Source organism: Temnothorax curvispinosus, unplaced genomic scaffold, assembly GCF_003070985.1.
Source record: "Temnothorax curvispinosus isolate PA1 unplaced genomic scaffold, ASM307098v1 QBEX01006589.1, whole genome shotgun sequence".
Classification (NCBI taxonomy): Eukaryota; Metazoa; Arthropoda; class Insecta; order Hymenoptera; family Formicidae; genus Temnothorax; species Temnothorax curvispinosus.
The window spans coordinates 38,549-56,580 of NW_020216369.1; the positions used below are offsets into that span (position 1 = coordinate 38,549).

Consider the following 18,032-nt stretch of genomic DNA (forward strand, 5'->3'; position numbering starts at 1 on the left):
GTGTGTGTGTGTGTGTGTGTGTGTGTGTGTGTGTGTGTGTGTGTGTGACTGAGTGTGCGTGTATATATGTGTGTGTTTGCGCGCGCGCGTGATATTATTTACACCTACTCACACACACACACACACACAGGCACACACCAACATGACCGCACACATTAAGGACTACCATGAGCCGATGAACCCATTTTTCCGATGTTTGACGCTCTGTAACTCGAAAACTGTCCATTTTTGGACTTAGTGCTCATAGTCACTTTTCATCAGGACGTCATAAACTACATCATACTAAATTTTTTTAGCCAATTTGACCGGGATCCATTTTTCCGTGGTTTGGTGCGGAATCCTTTAAACTTGTCGGTTTCAATTGCTGTCGTATCGAGATATGATTTCATTGAGTTTCAACTTTATAAAATGTATGAGAGCGTATATCTAGAGAGCGTATATATGTATGTATAATATATGTGAGAGCAATTGATGCTCATATGAGCCGCACGCATGCGGCACTCACGTGTGTGCAAATTTTAAAATAAAAGTGTTTATAAATAAATATATATTTGGTCTTCTTTAATTTAACGTTTTTATAACACTGTAATAGTACATATATTATATTTATATTAAAAAGTAGGGTATAAGGTGAGAGCAATTGATGCTCATATGACCCGCATGCATGCGGCACTCACGCGTGCGAGTCATATGAGCATCATTTGAGGACGCATCTGTCTAGCACCATAAGTGCACGCCGTGCAAATTATTCGCACGACGTGCACGCGTCGTGAGCTCACTTTGCGGGTATTTTGTTATCTGGGTAAGTTTGTGTACTGTGAGACTTCAAAACGCTCAGTGTTTCGCGTACCAAAAGACGCCAATCGGTACAAACAATGGGTAACAGCTATTCCGGGCATTGTTACACTAAAGCCGACACACGTAGTTTGCGACAAACATTTTAAAGAGGAAGATATAATCCGTAAATGGATCAAACGAGACTCGAATGGTCGGATTATCGCTCAGGTAAGTTTATATTGAACAAATTGTACATGTGCAAACAAGATGCGATCTCATATTACATGTGTTATATTGAAAGAACCATACAAGTACCCTCAGCTCAGTAAGTTTGCTGTTCCATCAAAGTTTGATGACCTTTCGACAGCAAAGGATTGCGCTGTCCCATCGACTGAATATTTCGGTCATTTAGCTCCAAACAAAGTTACAATTGATGATGTCGTTAACTTTGTTAGAAAGTCGTCAGTTTAAGAGTCCGTCCAAATCGCACACGATTTGATAGATCCATCAATGGAATCTGCCACGTCTTCAAGTGCTACAAGGCAATGGAGCAATTCTGCCGAGTCCGCTGGTTTCATGAACGATTCGGTTCAGCTTGGCTCTTCGATCAAGGAGTCTTCTACTGAAACAAGTATTTATTTTACAACTTAAAAAATATAATAAAATGTATAGTAATTACAACATTTAATTATTTTAATATTACAGCTACTAGCTGCAGTTTTGTGTTACCAATTGTGGATGGCGCCAAATTGGTTTCACCGATGGAACTTACAGATACTGATCCTCTGGTGACAGGCCCGGTAGCACTTGAGGAACCAATCGACATATATACATCCGTTACCACAAGGAAATGTAAGTTACTGAGATGAGTCTTTAATGACTCATAAGTGTAAATCATTTAACACTTATGCATATAAATCGAGACAAAAATTTCTTGAAAGAAGATAAATTATAAAACCCATGGATAAAGCTGCAAAATCTGAAAAAAAATTGTAATTAATATTGAGATACTTACCTTCACTAGTAATATACATTTATTTGATCAGCTAGAAAATCTGAAAAATAAATATAAATTTATACGGATTTTTTATCAATAGTACTTGCTTCATTGTTATAGATGTAGAAAACGAAAGTGGTCGTACCTATTAAGAGATTTGTAGCAAATTACCTGAATATTGGAGCGTTAGCAAGGCATCTGCTACAAACGGAAAAATTATTATATTTACCTACATGATAACGCCAGTTAAGAATGGAAAGCGTTTGCCGGTATCACAAAAATGCGTCATTCTCGACTCGGATAGAAAACTTCAGTTTTACGTTTACGGACGAGATGATTCACAAAAAGCAAATCTTGACGAAACTTTGGAAGGAATCGAAACGCTTCCAAACGTCTTAAACAAATTTAAGGAGATGAACGTTTGCAGTGGCCTCGGCGAAGTTAATATCGATCTTCTTCGAGCTGATACCGTATTTCAAGACGGCAATTCAACAGTGGCGCAGCAAAGACTACAGTCTTCTCTTCAAAAAACAAAGATGCGATAGCTGTATGAAAATGAGGAAGCGCATACAGGGCATAATAACACGGAATAAAAATCGTAAGAAAAATGGAATTTTTCTAAGAAACATCGGTGCTTCGAATTTCATAGAGCGTCGTAATCTCGTAGCGCTGCGATTAAAATGCCGACGTCAAAAATGTCAACAAAATCGAGCTAAAGAACGCGAGAAACACCTGATGAGCTGTCTAAAAAAACGAAGAACAAATAGTTAATATGCAAGAGGCAACTTTAGATGAGAAATGCTCTGCATTAAACGTTCCAGCTGCTCAACAATTGGCACTGAAAGAAATCGTAGCCGCAGCGAGCAAGAAAAACACCAAGGGTTGACGTTATAGAGAGAACTGGATGATGTTGTGTATGCTGATGAACATCCGATCCCCGGGATATTACCAGTTCCTGCGGAAAAACAATATTCTATCACTACCATGCTTAAAATCGGTACGCAGGTATTTCTCATTAATTGATATGAAATGCGGCTTTGACGAACGGTTTGCAGAATTACTCAAAAAAGATCTTGCTACAAAAACTCTTCTGCAACGACATGGCGTACTGCTGCTCGATGAAATCAATCTACGGAAATCTGTAGCCGTGTGTTCCAAGAATTTGACTTATGTCGGCTTGACAGATTTGGGCGACGATGGGCTGCGATCTTCGGACATAAGCGAACAAGCGACGCATGGTCTCGTTGTAATGTTTCAATCTCTTGCCGATACTTACACGCAGCCAATTGCAGTTTTTGCCTCAAAAAATCCAGTTAAAGGAGAAGAGCTCGCTAAGCTGGTTGTAAAAGGGATTATCTATCTGGAGAGGTGCGGAGCGACAATCCACGGTGTTATTGCTGATGGTGCTGCAACAAACCAGAAGATGTGGTCGCTTCTGGATGTTAGGGGTACGATGCAAGACACCAAGACATGGTTTACTCACCCCTTAGACGATGAAAGAAAAGTGTTCGTTTTCTCCGACACGCCGCATGTGATTAAGAACATACGAAATCGGCTGTTGAACCAAAAGAAACTGCGGGTAATTTTTTATTTATACTTACCGTATTAAAAAAAAAACATGTAAAAATTGAGGAACTAGTGGACTGACCCTTTAATAACTGATACATACTACTATTGACAACGTTATAATAACTAGTCTATTACACATATTTTATGTTACTTTTTTATAGCTCAATTCGGAGAACTACATTCGTTGGCAATACTTTGAGACGTTGTATGAGCTCGATAAAAACCATCCAGGAAATGCCCGTGCATGTCCAAAAATAACGGAGCGACATGTGCACACGGATAACGCATCAAAAATGCGCGTTCGATTAGCGACCCAGGTATATGTACACGTGATTAGTTCGACGAGGAAGAAACATGTTTGTTGTTTCTGCTTTATATTCCTAAAAATACTTTGTGTCTTCTAGATCTTTAGCAACTCCGTCGCGCAAGGGCTAGCGTTCTACTTGTCGCATAACTGCAAAGCCCTTGCCGGATGCGAAGCGACGATTGTATTTTGCAAACAAGTAATCGATATGTTCGACGCACTTAATCGCAAATTGCCAAATCAAGGACTTGCTCCGGAATGTAATGACTTCAAGGTAAAATAATGACTAAATTATAGTTTATTCGTTTTTATCTTAAAAATATCATGAACTCCATACGCATAGTATTATGATATAGGGTCATTTTTTATACAAACTGCAAGTAATAAATTATTATACACATTCTTTCAAATATTTTGCATTAGGTGTTGAAGGATTCGTTGCAATGGCTGAACAACTGGGAAACTGCAATGGTGAAAAAAGAAATCAAACCCAATGAGTTTCTCACTACTACAACATCGAGAGGGCTTCGGATCACGCTCCAATCTACACTACATATGTGCCGTTATCTTATCGAGAAATTTAACTTTGACTCCTTATTGACTGGAAAAGTCAACCAAAACAATTTAGAAGTACTTTTATATTCGATGAATTATAAGCAAACTTTCAACATATGTACGCAATCTAGATCTGGTTTTGCTAGTTGGTATTTTATACATCTTAAACGTACACTTATCTGTTTCTTCAGAAATTCTTCGGCACGATACGCCAGTCTGCGGGATGTAACGATCACCCGAACTGCCCGACATTCCTCCAGCTTTACAAACTTTTGTCCGTATACAGCGTAATCAAACCTCCGAAATTTAGCAATTGCACTGTATCTGATGACAGATTGCCATCAAATTTAATTAAAATCAGCGATTTAAAAGCGGTATTCGGTGAAAAAGGTGAGGCCAAAAGTTCCATGTATCTTCGAGAGATTCAGAAGAAACTTGACACAGTTTTGGAGTACGAAGATTAGGAGGCCGACGATCTCATTGAGGACTACGATCTTATTACTGCCCATGATTATGATCTATCCCCTATTCTTGATTGCATAATTTATTATGTTACAGGTTTTTAATTTTAACAAAGTTTTTCCGCTTTGCACTAAAACTTTTGGATCCTTAACGCATACTAACACTACTTATTTTTCTATTAATTTTCTGCCATGCTTTGTTGTTTATAGATACTTGTTTATAGATACTTCATATAGAGCTCTGTAGAGATCTATACGAAGAGCTCTGGTCCTATTTTTTCAAATCTTTAACTAACACTAACTGCATAACATTACACTTTCAGGTTATTTGTGTAAACAGATACTTAAGCGATATCAATCGTGCGCGACTTGTGTAGGAGCGATCAAATTGAACTCCAGTTGCACCTCTTCTGTCAGTCAACTGAAATCCCGAGGCGGTTTAATTCACGCGAATTTACATTTTTTTTCATCTCATCCGCTACGTAGAAGAAATATTTGCAAAATATTCATCTTTGATTGACGTGTTCGATCAAACGCTTGAAGAAGTCCTCGAGACCTACAGCTTTACCTTCCCTTGTAAAGATCATGCTTCCGAGGTGCTTTCATACGCGCTAATTTATTATATCCGATTAAGGATGCGACAGAATGCTCACCAACAGAATTTGAAAATAAAAAAGCAATTCGTCGTACAAAAAAAATTGTCGAAACTGACGAATCAATAAAGTATTTGCAACAAAAGTTTTAATAAAATAGACTTATTTTTCTTTCCTGAAACTTGATTAACCAACTTTAACTAAAACTCTTCCCCTTCAGCTGCATATCACCCACGGTCTTATATCACCTACAAAAAATACTTTACTAATGAACTCTGCTAGGCAAGCTACTTTATGTGGTTATGTACAGTTATGTAAGAGAGACAGAGAGCGACTATATTTCTATCTCTGTTTACTACCCTACCGCAACGACTCTCGTGGCCAAGAGACAAACAATTTTTGGCGACTATCTGTGACCTACCCCCACCATTGAAAATTGACCGAGTGTCCAGACCTGTATGTAAGACTGTGGTACACGGTAATCCATTTTTTCTGCAAGTACATCTTAAACTTTGACAGCCTTTCTTGCAATTACAACGGATAACTTTAAGAATTTTATCTGGAGCTGGTTTACTATTCGTTGTAATCGGTATTAATTTGTTGCCATCACAGCTCCATCCCCAATTTTCTGCTTTTAATTCCGAAGACTTCGATTTCCATATCATTATTTGATAATAAACTTGGAAATAGTGGAATTTTGCCAATGCTGGAGTAGGGGGTAACCTTTCAGGCGACACGAAGCAAGTCGATGTGGTTATTTTCGAGAGAAACATTCTGAGCCGTAAAGAAATTAAAGTTTCTCCCTCTTTGGCTTTATAAATGGATAAGAGCGCTTGGTCTCCAGCATTTATAAGATTCTGTGTAGATACCTTTGGCATTGAAAATACTTTGGAAATCAAACTTTTTTATTTCCTTACTTTGCGTCATAGGAGGCTGAACAATACAAACGTTACTTTTCTTGTCTGATGTAATACGTTTTTTGTCGCAATAGACTCGTCGGCACTGTTTATGAACATAGTTTCCAACTACAGCATTTAATTTGTTATTGCGCTCAAGACTTGCATTATTAATACCATTAGCACCCTTTTGTGTTAAAACAAAAGCATCATCTTCTTCACTGACATTTTTTTTGCATATAATGCAAAAATACTCCATGGTGCAAATACACAATTTTTAGTGTTATCTATGCTACATGTATATGTTTATATATATAGATGTAGTATCCGCGATCTTTTCAAAATAGGCGTAGTTTTGCGCTTTCGAAGTGCGTGCGTTTTTGTCACGGCAAGCGGAGACCAGACGGCGAGGCGGCCGATGCTAGTCGTCTGCTTAATGCGTTTTTGTTTTTGGCTCTTCGGTTCGTGGCGTGAATGCGCGTGAATGCGCGTGTTTTGCCGCCAGGAAAGGAAAAGTGACGCGAAGACAAATTTTCGAATTGAAAAATGACGGGGCGAACTCGACACCCCGCCGGGGCAAACTCAACACTTTGTTTGATCGACACAATTTAATCTGGAACTTATTTTTTTATTGTTTAAAAATAAAAATACATTGTTTATCAAATGAAAAGACATTGTGTATTAGAAACAAAAAAAGTCGGAATGAAGTAAACAATTATTTAAAATAATGAGAAAAAAAAAGATTAAACTTTTAATTATCTTTTTCTGAACTGTCTGAAAAACAATTTATACACGTAAACTCGCGATCAGATGTGCGCACACATTCGTCATGAGCCGTACGGTTGCATAAGATGCATTGTTTGTTATTGGAAGCTAATGAAATGTTTTCCGAACACACGCAACAGATGTTCCTTAAATCGTCATCGGAATCGGACGAAACAGTGACCTTTTTTGCGATAATGTCACTTTACGTTAGTGTCGTCTTTGCCCCGGTGGCGTCGTGTCGACTTAGCCCCGAACGTCGTTTTTTACTTTTGTTACTCCAAAAATATATAAATTTTGAAAATATGCAAAAATTATTATCGGATTCGTATAAAGCATCGAATTTCCCATCAAAATCACTTACCGGTAGATTCGCAAGAGTAAAGCTCGATGAAAGAGTAGACATTTTCGAGAGATCAGAAAAATTACTTTTCACTATCAAAAACACTTACGTCGCGTTAAAAGTTACACTATAACTCAGAATGTTACCAAATTCCGTTGATAATACTGGCACATAAAGACGCATTTACAGTAGCAAAGGCAAGTTACTACGATAGATTTAAATTGGCAAAAAGCCTAGTGTCTAGTTCGCCCCGCTGTCGGCTTAGCCCCGGTCTCCCCTACATATTATAGGTATAAGTTCAAGGCAATTTAATTACTTTTAATTAAAAAAAAATCAGGATCTATCAAGAATATTTTGAGTTATCGTGTACGCCAATTTCAAAAACATGGTTTTGATAAAAACGCGTTTAACGTTTTCGAATAAGAAAGAAGGTTGATAAAAGCTTATTATTGTTGATTTACCTATACTTTTTGGTCAATCTGCTATCCCTGCTCCATATAATATCCCCTCAACTTCTTCATACAGCTTGTTTTGCTCCAACTGCACGCAGTGCCAATTTAAAAAACTGAAACATGTAGGTATTTAATAATAATTGATATTGTGAAATATTATTAAGCAATCAAGATCCGCATCGACCGAAAACGGCACTTCTCATTGCTTATATGTTATTTTAAGTTTTCTTTTTTTCTAAATTTGCATAAGATACTTAATTTTTTTAATTGATATATTAATTTTTACTTTTTATGGAAAGGTTGAAGGTTTGGTTGAAGGTCTGTTAATTTTCAGGTAAAATTGTAGTATCTTATAAACAACTAAAAAAAGCAAATTTATATAGATTTTCATGAATTCACGAGTTGTAAAAAGCTTAAGGATTTTGTCGTTTTATGTAGAACCTTGTAGTATTGTATGCAAAATTACAATCATTAACGAATCAGAAATTTATATAGGTAAAAAATTGTACATTTATGTATTTTTCTATTGGACTTTACAACAGACTATACGAAAATAAAAACATAAATATTTTGACTTTTGCGAATTAAGAAGTTATTAATAATAGATGATTTTTGGAAGATTTGTGTAAAAACTTGTAACATTTAACTAAAAATTACAAATTTTAATTAGCCATAATTGTAATAAATTTTTGAGCTCTACAAACAAATCGGTATTTGTTACTATTCATACAAAATTGTAGTATTTTATGAGAAACTGAAAACTGGATTAGATTCTAATTTGTATAGTTTTACGATATGTAAATTGTGGTAGATTTTTATAGTCATTTACAAATAATTATAGTATTCTACAAGTAAGCAGATTTTTAATTTTTTAAGATTTTGTTTCTTCTTAAATTTTTAAAATTTGTAGATTTTTGTACTATTTTTTATAAAATTGTAGTTTTTCATAAAATACTACTTGCAATAATTTCTTGATTTGAGAACATTGTAATTTGTGGTACTATTTCGTAGATATTTCTATAAAAAAATAACTATTTCTACAAAAAATTAAATATTTCAACAAAAATGTACAAATTTTTATTTCTAGTTAAATTTTGTAGTTATTTATAGAAATTTTTTCCGCCAGGGTATTATGGATATACATTGAGAGATATACACAAGATATTTAATAGTTGACATTTATTAGATATTATGTTCTGTGTGGGATGTCATCTCAGAACAATGTACGTGTACGTTTTTCATATGCAGATTATAGTCACGTATTTCAATTGATAAATGTTGCAGTTGATAATGCAAATAGTTGCACACATGTTTTTTGGAGCATATGCTCCCAAAAAAATGTCTTATAAAAGTTAAAAACTTTTGAAAATCGCTTTCTATAAAATCTTAAATATGTCTAAAATGTTTTCTAGACCTGCTTGTTATGTCTCGATAATGTTTTCAGAATACTTTTTTCAAATCTCGCTGTAAAATTGATAAACTTTATCATTGTTTGGTAAAATAATTTTACATTGCTTGAAAAATTACCTACAAAAGTACATCATTTCTATATATGTTACACTAACCAATTTTAAAAATAAACCCAACAAAATAAAGATCTATTATAGCTGCACGAATCAGATTTCTCTGTTCCTTTTGCTGCTAATAGAGCACGCATTGTTTAGTATCGTGAAATTGACGTGAGATGACGCCTCTGGTACTACATTGCGATTCTCGCGGGCCGTTCGCTATGGCGGTGCTGCTGCATCTCTTCAGTCTATGCCAATCGCGCAACAAGTGTTACGTGCCGTTATTTTTCGCGTGCGTTTTGGCGTTGATAAGCAACCGCGTCTATCAATAGGGCAATGCGTGTGTGTGTGTTACGTTTTGTATGCTTTGACATATCTCGGAGCTTCAAAAATGGATCAACGACGTCAGACACGTGGGCGCTATCAAACAATTTTTATTCTGGTTCTCTGCCCTCTTTGTGGGGGAAAGTTGCGCAGGTGAGTGCGTTATCACTCTTCGGAAGCGCGCCTAATAGGGTCCAATTTGAACAACGGAATCAAAGTGACGCGTTGCTGTTCGAAATTGTATCCGTTTTTAAAGATTTTTTAACATTGTATTGTACGATTGTGGAGTTGTTACGTTATGGAGTTTCAAATTTTAATTAGAATGAATTGGAGAAAATCCAAATTTTAGAATGAAACTGCAATATTTTCTGATTTTAACATTAAAAATTCTCACTAACAATAATAATATTAATAATAAATCTTTGAATCAGAATTATAGTTTACTTTGAGTTAAAGTAATTTACTCTAAATTAAAATAATTTGGAGTAAAAAAAGATAGAATTCAATAATTATGGAGGGACTTAACAATTTCACGCATCAGGCACATTAAAGCTTTATATCAATGCCAGACCCAAAATGGGTAAAATGCTTATTGTTAGTGTAAAATGTAGAATTACGGGATATAAATGTTTCTAAATGCAATGCTGTTATCAACATTCATCATGTTATTCTTTATTTAAAAAAATAAATTTGCGAAGAATTTAATGAAAAAGTGAAATGACTGATGACATTAGACTATCCAATAATGGCAATATTTGATTTTTGTGTGCATCGCATTTTTAAAAAATTTTTATTAATTAAAATTATTTTAATTAAAATAATTATTATTTTATCATTAATTATAATATATATATAATATGTAAAAATATGAAGTAAGCTGGGGTGTGGTGGGGTTGGACCTCGCTTTGCGTGAAACATTGGAAATCCATATAAAATCATTTTAATGTAATAAATCGTCCTGTTATAAAGGAAAATAATGTGCAAGACATAAGAAAAGAAAATATGAAAATATGTTGAAAAAATTGTTTAACTTTTCAGTCGCTAAAAAGTCCTTTTGACGTACGTTTTTTTTTATCTAAAAGGAACTTATTTAACTTGGACCTAAATCGGAGCACGGGCATTTTTGAAAGTACAGCCAATATATGTATAATTCTAAATTATTAATTTTATATATAATATTTATTATATAATTAATAATTAATAATTATATTTAATGTGCATATGTTATTAAATTATGAAATTAAAAAAATTAGTAGCTATAATTCGAAATTTGTGGAAGCACTTTTTTATTCTAAAAATTACAAATTTATGACTTCTTTTACATAAAATTATAACTTTACAAAATAAATTTCTCTTAATTTTTTAAATTATTTTATTGTTTTACCGTCTAGGTTTAAGACTCATTTTGTGCGTATACATGTATGTGCGCATGACAATTTGTAACAAAGTTGCGTGTAGATATTCATAATTAATTAAACAGTATAGAAATTGTACGAAGAAGTATTGGAAATATAATCAGGGACGACTTGAAATGTGGTGAGATGAGCAGGGAACACAACAATCTTGGTCTTTGTACACTCTGAATACTGTCTTTATTATATATAAGTATATCACACTCTGTAACTTAAACCGTAACCGACACGTCTGAACACGACGGTGATCGAGGCTCTTGTGAGCACCACTGATGCCCGCACGCACGCGTAGCGCGCCGAGTGGCGCCGCCAACCGGGGGCTGCCCTCTAGAAGGGCGGGAACTTATTGCTCATTCAAAGTCTTCTCCCAACACTCCCTCCCTTTGGGCGAGCGATCCACGGATCCTCTCTAAGTTTCCTCTTTATCTGAAATATAACAAGAATTAGTTATCGACTAAAATTAATCTCTAACTTTGTCTAAACTCTATATTCATTATTTTATCTCTCAGATACACAAATGCTTCTAGAGGTAAAGGTTTTGTCATAATGTCTGCCAAATTCTTTTTGGTCTTTATCCATTCGACTTTTACCTTCCCTTAATCAACACACTGCTTGATAAAATCTCCATGAGTGTCATCCATATGTTTTCTGTTTCCAGTTTCTTCTTTTTCTTCTAAGTCTTTCTTTATTTCTTCTAAGTCGTCATCAAACATATTAAGTTTGTGACTTCTATCCATCTTAGTGCAGTTTTTTGCTGCTCTGTTGTCATGACTCTATAAATTTTCTCGTGCTTGGATACCAGAGTATATAGTATATATCCAGTGTCAGTATATCCCACCAACACACCAATAGCTGTCTTGTCGAATTTCGACGTAGGCTTTGGTACTCTTGCATATCCAATGCATCCGAATTTCTTTATTTGTTCAAAATGACAACTTGTTTCTGATGAAAACTTCTTCAACGGGATCTCATACTCTAAAGTCTTATGTGGAGATCTGTTGTACGCATGCACAGCAGCGTCAACTGCCATCTCCCACATACTCTTTAATAATCCCGAGTCGAGCATATATGTTCTTACTTTCTTTTTTTCAACGTTCTGTTGAACCTTTCTGCAACTTCCTTGTCTTGATCTGACTTTGCATAGCATAGCTTTTCTTCTTTTCCTAGTAGATTTCTGGCGGATATAAGATATTTCTCTAGAGCCTCTCCCGATTCATCTTTTGTTTTCAGAGAGTAGGCTTTTGCTAATCTAGAATAGTCATCTATAAAAGTGATTATAAACCTCTTTTGTCCTGGATAGGATGTAGGTTTTATTGGACCTATGATGTCCGTATGTATTACCTGTAGTGGTCTCTGTGCTCTATTTCTGTTTTCTTTAAACGGCAGTTTTGCCATCTTTGCCATTATACATACTTCACACTCTAATATAAAGTTATCAAACTTTACATTTTCTAATCTCTTTTTTACTTTTTGTAATTGTTTTAGATAGTTTAACGATGCATGACCTAATCTAACATGCCATAACATCACCTCATTTATTTTCTCTAGTTTCTTTACTTTTTCAATTACTGAGCTTTCACACATTTCTTCTATATTCTCTATTGTCTGTATATCTTCTAACTTAATGACTTGATCGAGTTCAGCATTATTGTGTTCTATATTTTCGTTCACATTTGTGAGCTCTCCTTCATTCTCCCTCCCAATCGCAGAGCCAATATTATCCCTCCCATCTAACTCTCCCTCCAAAATTGATAATTCATTGGTCTGAATGTTTGCTTGCGATTGTTCAGGAAGCTCACTATGTGGAACTATTTCTGCTCTACATCTGTAAATTCCTTTAAAAACTATTTTATTTGTCAGTTTATTGTAAACTTTAAACACTTTATCATCTAAATAAATACTGAACCCTGCATCAGCCAACTTTCTTAGATATAGTAAATTTTTGGATACTTTCTTTGCTGCAATTACATTTGTTAATTTAATGACTCTCTTTTCTTTTTCATTCGTTATTAGCATAAGATCTCCTTTACCATCTATTGAAATGTTTGCAAGCTCATTTTTATTTGCGCATTTAATAACTCTATCTTTACATTTTTCAAATTTTGACAGAATAAAATTCTTATTCACAATATGATCCGTAGCACCCGAATCTGCAGTAAAATTGACTACCTCTTTTGAACTATCTCTATCTTCTATTAATTTAACCATGTATTATTTACCTTCTTCTGATTCTCCTTCATTTGCTGTTTTCGTTGATATAGGTTTCTCAGCTGGTTGTATCTTGGTTATTTTCCCTTTGTTATCTACTCTTTTTGTGCCTTTTTGCACAAATCTACCCTTTTTTTTTATGTTTTTATTAACGGTTTTATTTAAATACCTTTTTCCTCTAGCTCTGTTCGCCTGGGCTTCGGCACTCGGACAATTATCACCCTTGTGACCTCGTACTTCCTGGCAGTAGTAACAAAACCAGGCACCAAATTCTATTAGTGGACAGTCCTTTGCCATATGACCCATTCGGTTGCATCTGTAGCATTTCACTTGTTTCATGTTCTCTTCTGCAGCAGCCCTCTGTACCCTGACTTTGGGTTTCTCTAATTTTTCTTTATTCTCGTTTTTAGTCTCTGCTTCTAACTGCATCATAAAAGACTTTATTTCATCTATGTTCATTTCTTTAAAATTAGTTTGTCTTCTAATTAAATCTACATTCCTCAGCTCTGGTACATTAATTGACACAGCCTGATAAAGTGCAGATCTAATCTCTTGTTCTGTGAGGGGTACCGCATCTTCACATGATTCATATTCTCTAATTATTGAATCGAAACGTTCACAAAAATCACTTACTTTTTCGTCTTTTCTCATTTTAATTTGATAGAGTTTAGCTCGTACCGATGCATGAGTAACGTTTACTTCACTCTTTTTATATCCTCTCAATTTCTTCAAAATTTCTTTCGGATCTTTTTCATGTAGAATCCTTTTATGATAGTTTTCATCTAAATGATTGATTATTATATCTCTAACAAGACTTTTTCTCTTAGCAACTTTTAGTTCGGAGAGATTTTCTGGACTTTCAATGTTTGAATCTATTACATCTAACAACTCGTTATTCATTAACTCAGATTTTAAATAATCCATCCAAAGATCAAAGTTGGATTTTTGCGTCAGCTTATATTCTCTTCTAATATGCAACCTTTGACTGTTCAATTCCAATTCTATAGCTCTTTTCATTGTCTCTAAACTCCTATCTTTTTCGGCTGAACAGACTGTTATTTCATTTAATTTTCTCTTTTTAGACTCTACCTCTAGTTCTTTAACCGTTTGTTTACTGTTTTCTACTGAACTTTGGGTATCTTTATTGCTTACCTCTAAACGTCTAAGTTTAACTTTTTCTTTCTCTAAGTTTAAACGGGAGACTTCCACCATATTCTCCATCATCTCGGTGGCCTTCTTCATTACTTTATCCAGCATCTGCATCAAATTGTCCATTTTCTCAACCATCTTTTCTTGTTTCTCGTAAAGTATCTTTGTCCCTATAGGTAGTACAGGACGATTTTCAGCCCATTCTCTATTCACATCTATGTTTTCTATTATCTTTGGTTTGCCGCGTTTCGGGATTGCACCCTTTGCTTCAGTCTCCTTCTTGTCTTTTGCTTCTATACGGAATTTTGAAATTACTATTTTTATTTTCTCTGAATGCATATATATATTATTCTTCTGGACTACTTTATTTTCAAAAAAAATACTCTTTTACCTCTATCTTTTCTTACTGTCTCCTCGTTTTTATCTTTTGCTTCTCTATCTATTACCGTAATAAAGCTGCTATCGCTGTTGTAGTCGACCAGCGCATCTTGGCCTCCTTCTTCTTCCATCTATATCGGTGTTTGGCGCGCACCAAACTGTAGTTAGATGCATGTATTGTTTAGTCTCGTTACTCGTTGTACATAATATTCTTGCGTACCTGGTCTTAAGTATTTCGGTGACTCGCGCGAAACGTCGGCGGATCGCGATCAACGCGGAATCGATAATTGCGCGACTCACCAATCGGTGCTGCCCTCGCTCACCCCACGAGGGCACCCGCCTGCAGAACAAGTACTCGCTCGCGACACTGTTCCAGCGCCGCGAGCCCTCATCACTCATCGTTACGCCGGCTCATCGTTACGACGTCTCATCGTTACGACGTCTCGGAGCACGGAGAGATTAACGGAGCACAGAGAGATTATCGGAGCAGAGAGACTTGTGCTAATATTCGGAGTCGCGAGATCATCCGCTCGCTCCCGGATAGTGCGATCGCCTACTTTCTCGGCCTGTCTGTGTGCTACCTTTACCTGCTTCCTCCTGCTTGCTTGCTGCCTGCCTTAACTTACTGCTGCCTGCCTCGCTTTCGCCTTGCTTGCTGCCCTGCCTGCGTTGCTGCACGAGCCCGATCGCGACCGAGACGAAGCCTCCAGGAGTCGACGGCACAACGAACGGTGAGTCGCATTTGCTTAACTTAACTTTCGCTTTGGGGAGACTTTACACATCTCCCCTGGTCCTTCGAGCTTCGCTTTATCGCAAATCCGGGTACGGCTCTACCGCCCCCCGAGCAATCGGGATTTAAATATCAACTGAACATTAGCATTCCTCTTTTGACAAGATAAACCAACATTCGTATTGACAAATAATAATTTACAATTTCTATCACTAGATCTCTTTCAGCGATAAAAATTTAATGCTTATGAGGCTATATAGAACGCACTGCAATTCACAATAACCCCAAAGCGAGAAAACCACGCGCCTCTGCAGGGCTATCCGCACGCGCACACCACTGTCCGTTGCGATCCCCAGCACTGCTGAAAAGATCTATGGGAGCTCGGGTTGATCACGCACACGCACGGGGCCCATACAAATTTACGCGGCTTCCCTAAACAGTAATCAAGCTACACCGCACAGCAAGTCATGCTCAATTACCGACCCGATACATATCGATTTCAAAAAAAAATAAACTCATATAGAGTCATATAGAGTTTTTATACATACGCATACATTTACATGTATCGCAATCTAGCCATCTAGCATACGCATACATTCACATGTATCGTAATCTAGCCATCTAGCATCGATGCCATGTTGTTAGTCAAAATCGATTATGTGTTTGTGCGCGCCCAGCAACAAGTTCTGCGCGCCAAAAACAATGACTCTCGCCGTCTACGATCGGACTTCCGCGCGCCAAAAAAAAATTCCGCGCGCCAAAAGAAATGACTCTCGCCGTTCACGATCGGACTTGCACGCGCACGTCGCCGACTTGCTACCAAGCGGCATTTTTCTATCTCTTTTTCCTTCATTATTCTCTACTTCTTTATTACACTTTATACATCTATTCTTTAATTCTCTTATTACCATTATTACCTCTATTTCTATTTCTCGAGAAAAATGGCAAAAACATCTATCTCCTTGTAACAGTATTTATCGAACGAACATTCTTATTAACTGAGAATTCTCTCGTTTTGCTCGTCAGCAACGAGGAATATTATTTACTTACCCTCTAATCTTCTAGATGCTTCTATCTCTTTCTATGCCCTTCGCCGGCGTCTCACACACTTCGTATATACACTTTCGTGCTATGTTCCTCACGCAGGGGAATCGTGCCCTGGGCCCATAACCTATTGGAAATATAATCAGGGATGACTTGAAATGTGGTGAGATGAGCAGGGAACACAACAATCTTGGTCTTTGTACATTCTGAATACTGTCTTTATTATATATAAGTATATCACACTCTGTAACTTAAACCGTAACCGACACGTCTGAACACGACGGTGATCGAGGCTCTTGTGAGCACCACTGATGCCCGCACGCACGCGTAGCGCGCCGAGTCGCGCCGCCAACCGGGGGCTGCCCTCTAGAAGGGCGGGAACTTATTGCTCGTTCAAAGTCTTCTCCCAACAAGAAGAAACTCACAATTATTTTTTTGTATGCAAAATGTAATTTATATTACCTCTAATTATATACCATATTTACAATAAATTTATATTTTTATAATACTACATGCAGCGAATTAAAATCAGTTATATAAATAAACCAAATCAATTACGAGAGATACCTAAATAGTATTTTTTTTAAATATAAGATGTATATATTTATGAATATTTCAAAAATTTTTTAATAACGTATTACAGATTGCTAGGTAAGATAGACATAATTAAGCACTCAATGACACTCGAGTTACGACATTAGTTGTTGTTTTGATTTTGTGATTTCTGGTAATTCCACGCAGTCAGATTCTTTCTAAAAAAGGACAAAAATTAATATTATTTTTTATTATCATAATGAGATATAGAGAAAAACGTAAAGATAGAGAATTAATATTAATATTAAATATCTAAATAATTACATTTTAAATTAATATTTTATTAATATTTTACTATATATATAACGTTTTTAAAATTAAAAATAAAATTTTATTGTTTATTTTAATTTTTCTTAATGCTTTGTAATTCTTGTAATATAATAATATACCTACTACCATAATTTATTATTTATATTTTAAGTGTAAAAATTTAAATAATATGAATGTGAGAAGATTGATTTAAAATTGATTACAGAATACTAAGATTTTATGCAAAAATTTTACGAAATACTTTTGGTTAGTCAGCAAAATCCGACCGAGCAACCTCCCCGTGGTGCACATCAGGTTATGCAAATGCCGGCGGTATCGTGCTGAAATAATAAAAAAACAGGGGTTACTTTAAATTGCGATATCTCGCTAAATAATCGGCGTAGGACAATGTTTCTTTTTTTTATTTAAAAGGGCAAAGTCCGTACTGTTGAAGCAGGATATCGAATGCGGGCCGTTTACAGAACAGATATTTATTGCTTAATATATTATACAGAACAGCGTGATGTGCACGCGGAGACAAGAAGATGGCGAATGGAAAAAGGCGGGAGCGCTAGTTGGAAGTACCGCAGCGACGCTCCCGTATAGGGACATGCGCGAGGAAGTACCGCAGCGACGCTCCCGCATAGGGACATGCGCGAACAGGCGCCGCGATCGCATAGAGCGCGAATATCAAATGAGGGCTTCTCTAACACCCTCCCTCGAGAGC

At 36.0% G+C, this 18,032-nt stretch overlaps 2 protein-coding genes across 2 annotated transcripts; both read right to left on the minus strand.

Annotated features, from left to right (window-relative positions):
- Window positions 1-11,322: 11,322 nt before the first annotated feature.
- LOC112456019 (zinc finger CCHC domain-containing protein 13-like) lies at window positions 11,323-13,521 on the minus strand. Its single transcript, XM_025018289.1, has 2 exons — window positions 13,331-13,521; window positions 11,323-11,379 (listed from the first exon to the last, which is right to left on the minus strand). The coding sequence occupies exons 1-2, from the start codon at window positions 13,498-13,500 to the stop codon at window positions 11,376-11,378; spliced, it is 174 nt and encodes a 57-aa protein (XP_024874057.1). The 5' UTR covers window positions 13,501-13,521; the 3' UTR covers window positions 11,323-11,375.
- A 140-nt stretch (window positions 13,522-13,661) lies between these two features.
- Window positions 13,662-14,819, minus strand: LOC112456016. Its single transcript, XM_025018287.1, has 3 exons — window positions 14,702-14,819; window positions 14,314-14,603; window positions 13,662-13,718 (listed from the first exon to the last, which is right to left on the minus strand). The coding sequence occupies exons 1-3, from the start codon at window positions 14,817-14,819 to the stop codon at window positions 13,662-13,664; spliced, it is 465 nt and encodes a 154-aa protein (XP_024874055.1).
- Window positions 14,820-18,032: the final 3,213 nt, after the last annotated feature.